Here is a 7,063-nt window from a genome sequence, read left to right on the forward strand (position 1 = left end):
AACTGATGAGCACATTTCTGGTATTGCCATTAAGCATAGATCATAGTTTACATTGTAGTTTACACTCTTCCACTCAATTATGTGGGTTATGGCAGGATATACAATGGCCTGTGTCTGTTATTGCAATGTCATTCAGGACAATTTCAAGTCCTAAAATGCCCCATATGACATCTCTTTTTCCCTCTCCCTGTCTTCTGCACCTCCAGTGGCCATTGTCTCCACATCAAAGATAGAATTTCTTCTATTGCTACAATTCCAATTAGTCTGTAGTAGAATACCTGTAAATCCACTCTATTCCATACTTTCTTTCCCAATCCTGAGGATTCTGGGTTGGTAATGTACCCTCTACCTCTAATTTAGAGGGGGGTCTTGATCTCATATGGCTAGATTGACACTCTATTGCCTGGGAAAGGGGGAATAAGTTAAAGGGTGTGTGGAGACAATTGGGCTTGTTCTCTTCACCAAATGCAATGAATGTCTCATGATGATGGAGGAGGTTGTTGTTATGGATGGAGGAGTGCGGTGAGGGGGTTGGGAGGTATATGGGGACCTCATATTTTTTGAATGTAACATTAAAAAAACAAAGACAAAAAAATAAATTTTGGAGAATTTTCAGTGATAAAGTCACATTCGAGCAACCTGAAAGAAGTGGAGAGCCATAAGAATACCTGATGGAAATAAGACTGAGGTAAATGGAATAGTAAATAATATGTTCTATAAAATTAATTCCTTTGTATCCTTTATCCTAATGTTTTGCATTACTATATCTTCATTAAAGAGTGTATAAGAAATACTTTATATTGTAATTTGGATTTTGATTATATCTCATAATACCTGTCTTTTTAGAGGAATTTATTCCACATAAATATAAGCTTAGATTTACTCTAATATTATATTTCATCGCATCAATATTTCTACTTTCTTATCACTGAACTTTTCTTATTTGTGGTCTACATTCTTTTTAGATAGCTGCATTATCCACCCCCACCAATTCTTATATATCTTGAAAGGCAAATATCTTTTGCAAAATCCTACTAATTTATGGTTCTTCCACCAATTAGCAGCTAATATTCTTGAGTCCATTCTTAAAAAGACCTCTTTATTGAATATGGATATGAGTGAGTCTAAACTTACATAATATTAGCCAGTCAATTTCATTCCATTTATTTTATTTTCATTGCATTCTTGTTTTGTGGAATTCCTTAAAAAATTTTAAATAAAATTAGGAGGGAGAAGTAATCTTTTGTTAAAATTTTCCATTGATATAAAATTTATGTTAAACTGAACAAAATGATTATCTTCATTTTATAGCCTGATATATCAAGCATATTTTAAAACCAGTGCTTTTTCTCACCGTATTAAAAGAGAAAATATATCGGGCAAATTTCAGAAACAATGTTTACTGCTAGGGCCATAGTTCAAAATATTGTGGAGCTGATCATCTCTATAGGAGAGAGTAAGAGCCTTGAGATAGGCAGGTGAGAGAAAGATAAGGGGTGCCAAAGAAACTCATGGCCCGTTCTGGAAAGTTGGATTTTACTGGGACCTAAAGGCAAGGTACAGAGGAAGCAGCTAGAAATGATACTGGGAGATATACCAGAGACAAATATAAAGGACATACTGAGAGTAGTAGATATGGACATTTTGGCATAATTTGGACAAATAAAATATATTCCTTCATCTTTTGATGGCAAACAAAGTATGACATGTTTTTTCTCCTAGAAACAGAACAGCCTGAAAGCATTAATAAATTTAAAAGAACAACCAAATGCATCATTTTATTGATATTAAATACAGAAGTGTACAAGCTACTCTAAGTTATTAACAGAAGATATGAATAAGAATATACACTCAATGCAATTGCAGCAAAACAAAACATACAATTTAGAAACAGTATAAATAGAAATAAGGTGGAAAATCATGATGTTTACATAATTATCAAAAAATAAACATTATATTTAGAATGAAAAATAAAAGTGCATGGTAGAAAAAGAAATTCAGAAAATATAATCAGTTTAATAATTCTCAGGGATGATCATGAAAATTGGAATCATGGAAACTCTTCATGGTAACCAATTTTAATCAGACAATATGATTGGAAGGGAAAACTTTTTATAGCTCTAATGAACAGTAGTGCATGAATAGACAGTAAACTCTATCTATCCCTATAAAACTTCTGCAAGATTACATGAGATGTCAACACATTAGAATAGTTTATAAGATAAAATATTATAATATATTGTGCAATGAAGCTTGCAGGACTCAGACCACTGTCATAAATATAAGAGAAAAGGCACACACATGTACATACACACAAATTGCATCTTATTAGCTATTTTTAATCATTCCCAAGACTGGGACTAATTTCTCTTTACAGGAGATAGGTTTTTGATATATGAGATATGAAAGCTTCCTATCCAGTTGATTCCAATTATGTAAACTCATATACTTATATAATATAACTCTATTGACTCGTGTTTCCCTATCTGGATTCTTTAGAAAAGACATCATTTTAAATGGAATATATCTGTAAATCACTATGCCATATTAATATACATACAAAAATGTTTGGAAAAGAATTCTAGGCATAAATTGTCAACAAAATTATTATTTATTGAAACCCAATGTTTACATGGCTGTCAAGTGCCAAACAAAACATACTTATGAATACAACAGAGTCCTTTGCCTTAATGAATCATCACTATACTTCTATGAGGTTGGAAAAAGCAAAGAAAATTATCATTAACTGGCATATGGGAATAAATTGATGCATCTATAAATACATCCTCAAATATGACAAAATACTAACCATATTTATTTGTATATGATAATTTTGTTAAATAATTTTGTTCTTATTTGTAAGAACAACCTAACCCTTCTCTCAGGTCACCTACAGTCTAAGGCGTTTTAGAGACAGAGAATTATTATGTACACATACATTTTGCTTTAAAGAAAGAACTTCAGCAAATTAATATTTGATTCTTTCAACATACAATTTAAATATGATGTCTCAACTTATTCCTTTGATTGCTGCAAATGATTCATGCTCAATAAAGGCAGTACTGAATACTTTTGTTACAATGTCTGGAGGATTTCCTTTACCTGTGTTTACATCAAATAATAATTATTAAGTTCTGCAATTCTCACTAAAAGGAACAAAAAAAAATATTTTCCCTTTAAGATTGTAGGTTCATTATTACCAGAGTATTTTGCTAGATTTGAAAAACAAGTCTCTATATTTCTAAACTGCCTTAGAATATGCTTCAGCTAGAGCTTCATTTTTCTATGGAAACACACATACACACACACTCATTTGCTTATTAAGTCTTTGAACTTAGAGAGGCACAGTATAGTTACTTGGAAATTTATTTCTGGTGTTTTAATGTAGAATATACACTACTTATTAAACACGTTACTTTTCTATGTAACTAAAAATCAAAACCATGTTTAATCACAGATAAATGATTTTAACTACCAAAGTAAAATTACCTCACATTATTTAGAGATTTCTCTACATTTTTCAAATATTGCTTGCACTTCATCGAACTGCCCCAGGCTGTTCACTGGGGCATATCATTACTTTTATTAGTTCTAACTCAATATTTTCACAGACGCTTTACATTCATTAGCTCTATATGTTTTCCTGCTTTTCTCTCAGGCTATCATCTGCCATTCTGTGTGTTAGTAAATTTTAGGAGATTTTATGTCTTAATAGCTTAGTATTCTACTTTCAATTTGCAACTAGCTGAGAAAACAGAATGCCCAGCCATACGAAACAACAATTTAATATTTTTCACAGGGTACAATATGGCACGTGCTCACAGAAAAGTGGTAAGGAATACATTTCAGGTGCTACTCAGATGCCCCTTTCTTACCTCCATATGCCCATGCTCTGAATAACTGATACACCTAAATGACTTTCTAATACAGTGATTTCCCATTCAATACAAACAAATATGATTATAATTCATGTCCCAGATTTCAAGGTTCCAAGTCATCATTTAATTTCTGTTATGCCATTGGAGAATACTATGATATATGCTCAATGTTAGTGTCATTGAATGCATGAAGCCATTTTTCATGGAAATAGCTTTCTATGTATGACTCTCACAAAAGCATTTTTCACGTCTCTGTTCCTGAGACTGTAGATCAGTGGATTCAGCATTGGAATAACAATGGTATAGAACACAGATGCCACCTGTGCCTGGGTCAGGGAAGATGTGTTATCTGGCTGTAAATATGTGAAAATCAGGGACCCATAGAAGACTGTTACACCCAAGAGGTGGGACGCACACGTGGAGAAGGCTTTCTGCCTGCCCGCTGCAGACTGGATCCTTAAAATGGCTGAGAGGATGGCAAAGTAAGTGACTGTGATGATGAGAAGTGAACTAAGCAACGTGAACCCAGCTAAGAAAAAGATCACCATCTCTGTGCTGAATGCATTTGTGCAGGACAGGGCCAAAAGAGCTGTGGTGTCACAGAAAAAATGATTGATGCTGGAATCACAGAACACCAAACTGCTTATCACACAGATAGATATTAGAGAATTTGTGAAGCCTACCACATATGGCATTACTCCCAGCCAGTTGCAAACTTTCTGAGACATGACTACTGAATAGAGTAAGGGATTGCAGATTGCTACATAGCGGTCATAGGCCATTGAACCCAGAAGAAAACACTCACTACACACCAAACCAACAAAAAAGTACATTTGGACAAAGCAGCCAACAAAAGTGATGGTTTTCTGGTTGGACTGCAAATTGAAGAGTGTCTTGGGTGTCACAGTAGAGGAATAAAATATGTCAATGAATGCTAAATTACTAAGGAAAAAGTACATAGGTGTATGAAGCTGAGAGTCCATTCTAATTAACATTATCAATCCAAGATTCCACAAAACAGTAAATAGGTAAATGAAGAGGAACAGCAAGAAAAGGCTAACTTGTAGTTCAGGGTGATCTTCAAATCCAGAGAGGATGAAGAGTGTCACCTCAGTGAAATTGGATCCAGCCATTTATTTCAATTCATCCCTTTACCTGTTGAATAGCAAAAACACAAATCAGAGGATTCAAGTCTAAGAACTAGTAATCAGAACTCACTGAAACTCAAATAATGAGAGAGTAACAGAGAACAATTATTTAATACCTAAAGCTAGCTAATAATTTATACATGATTTTCATTTTTGTTTTTACAGAATTGACACGCACTAATAAAAATTTCCAAGTTCACAATTGTGGGAAATTGGTAGCACTTCCAAAATATTTTGTATCTGAAATTATTTGAAGCTATTTCTAAGCAGACATCTTATATATTACCCACAATTGTTATTGGGTCTAAAATAATACTCTTTTGATCCTCCTAGAAAAAATAATCTCTTTTGGGATATGAAACTCCATAATCATTAGTTTAATGAAAACTTTGTGTGACTATTTTATTTTCTGAACACCTAATAGCTAATTTCAGGATTATTTTAGAAGCAGAACAATATTTTAAATTTATACAGCTCATATTTCTTAGACTCAATAAAGCTTTATTAGACATTGTGAAAAATAATAATACTAAAAATAGAAATATCCTGCTTATTTGACATGTTTATGCTAAAATCTTTAGTATACTTTTTTTATCACATGTTCTTTCTCTATCTTGGTGAGCTACAATCAAATAAGAAATGATTTTATGATATATTTCAAACTGTGTGTGTGTGTGATTAAAATAATAAAGGCATATTTACCTGTAATATCAGGTGACAATCAATTCATTGCCAAACATTGATTTTCAAAACAAAAATAAAAAGCCTAAAAACAGTAAGATATATATAATTTGTTATGTTCAATCTAAAATCATAGAATTAAAATATCCATTATCAATCATTATAGAGAACTTATTTCCTAATAAGATAGACATAAATATTTGATAAATAAATAAAATTGAAACCAGTATGTGAAATAAAGTTTGATTCAGACCTAACACACTCTGAACTGAGTAATCCAAAGGATCTTGATGCTATATCAAGAAAACATAATCATTTAATTACCCCATATTCACAAACATCCCTATTTATCCTTTCATTTATTTAGCAAACATTTAACAAATGAAAGCATTTTGTCTTGCTGTTGTAAAAGGCACTTTTCTTAACACTTAACTAATATGCAGACAAGTAAAATAAAATGTTTCTCAATGTAGGAAACACACATAAACACACACACAGTTATGGAATGAAGTGGATGATAAAATTAGATTTACCTGATATGCAGTTGTCCAACAAAAATCTCTTTCTTTTTCAGCTGTCTTTTTATTATTTTTAGTTTCATGATTAAACAACAGGAAGAGAAAATATTATGCAACTCTACCAAATTCACCATTAACTTTTGACATGTAATTACATTTGCCTCATCTACAATTTGGAATTCTGTGAATTTTGATATAATAACCTGAATCTGCTATCATTGTGGCTAAAATTGGTGCTGCTGTTGTTGATGTTTAGCTATTTCTTATTTCTTATATGCTGGACCAGTATCAATATGATGATGTTGATGAAAATTCAGTGTTTTTGATGTCAGTATTGAGTTTTATGTATATTCCCATTCATTTGTATGGTAGAAATTTAAAAAACTAATTCACTGTAATAATTTTTTTATCTTAATATGACTTCTTGAGAATTAAAAGACTTTATTTTCAACTCAAACCTAGATTTGAGCTCAGGATTATTTCTGTTATTATATTTCTAAAGCAGTCCCATAATAAAGAATTGTCTTCTGAAATTTAATTTGTTAAATAATCTTACACTAGCATATATCCTCAAATTCCCAAGTCTTTTTCATAAAGGAATTGGTCAATTAACATATTGAATCCCTTGAGATTTGTATTTTAATTGTACCCCAAGGTATTTTCTTAGTGTGCCTGAAATACACTTTCAACTCAAAAGCTTAGATATGCATTTTTTATATTTCAGTGTATATGGCTGCACAGAAGTGAGAAAGTTAAATGATATAACTTAAAAACTATTCATATTTAAAAATAGGATGTGTAAATACTAATATAAAGGAATATATTAAAGTCATATGGA

General features: G+C 31.8%; 1 protein-coding gene across 1 annotated transcript; it reads right to left on the minus strand.

Annotated features, from left to right (window-relative positions):
• Positions 1 to 1,915: 1,915 nt before the first annotated feature.
• LOC101411774 (olfactory receptor 8I2) lies at positions 1,916 to 5,794 on the minus strand. Its single transcript, XM_023589692.3, has 2 exons — positions 5,729 to 5,794; positions 1,916 to 5,033 (listed from the first exon to the last, which is right to left on the minus strand). Exon 2 carries the CDS (start codon positions 5,009 to 5,011, stop codon positions 4,079 to 4,081), a length of 933 nt encoding a protein of 310 aa, XP_023445460.2. The 5' UTR covers positions 5,012 to 5,033; positions 5,729 to 5,794; the 3' UTR covers positions 1,916 to 4,078.
• Positions 5,795 to 7,063: the final 1,269 nt, after the last annotated feature.

The sequence above is a fragment of the Dasypus novemcinctus genome, chromosome 10 (assembly GCF_030445035.2).
Source record: "Dasypus novemcinctus isolate mDasNov1 chromosome 10, mDasNov1.1.hap2, whole genome shotgun sequence".
NCBI lineage: Eukaryota > Metazoa > Chordata > Mammalia > Cingulata > Dasypodidae > Dasypus > Dasypus novemcinctus.

What these genes read in the sequence shown, in the direction of transcription:
- LOC101411774 (XM_023589692.3), bottom strand. Translation starts at nt 5,011, where the DNA reads ATGGCTGGATCCAATTTCACTGAGGTGACACTCTTCATCCTCTCTGGA.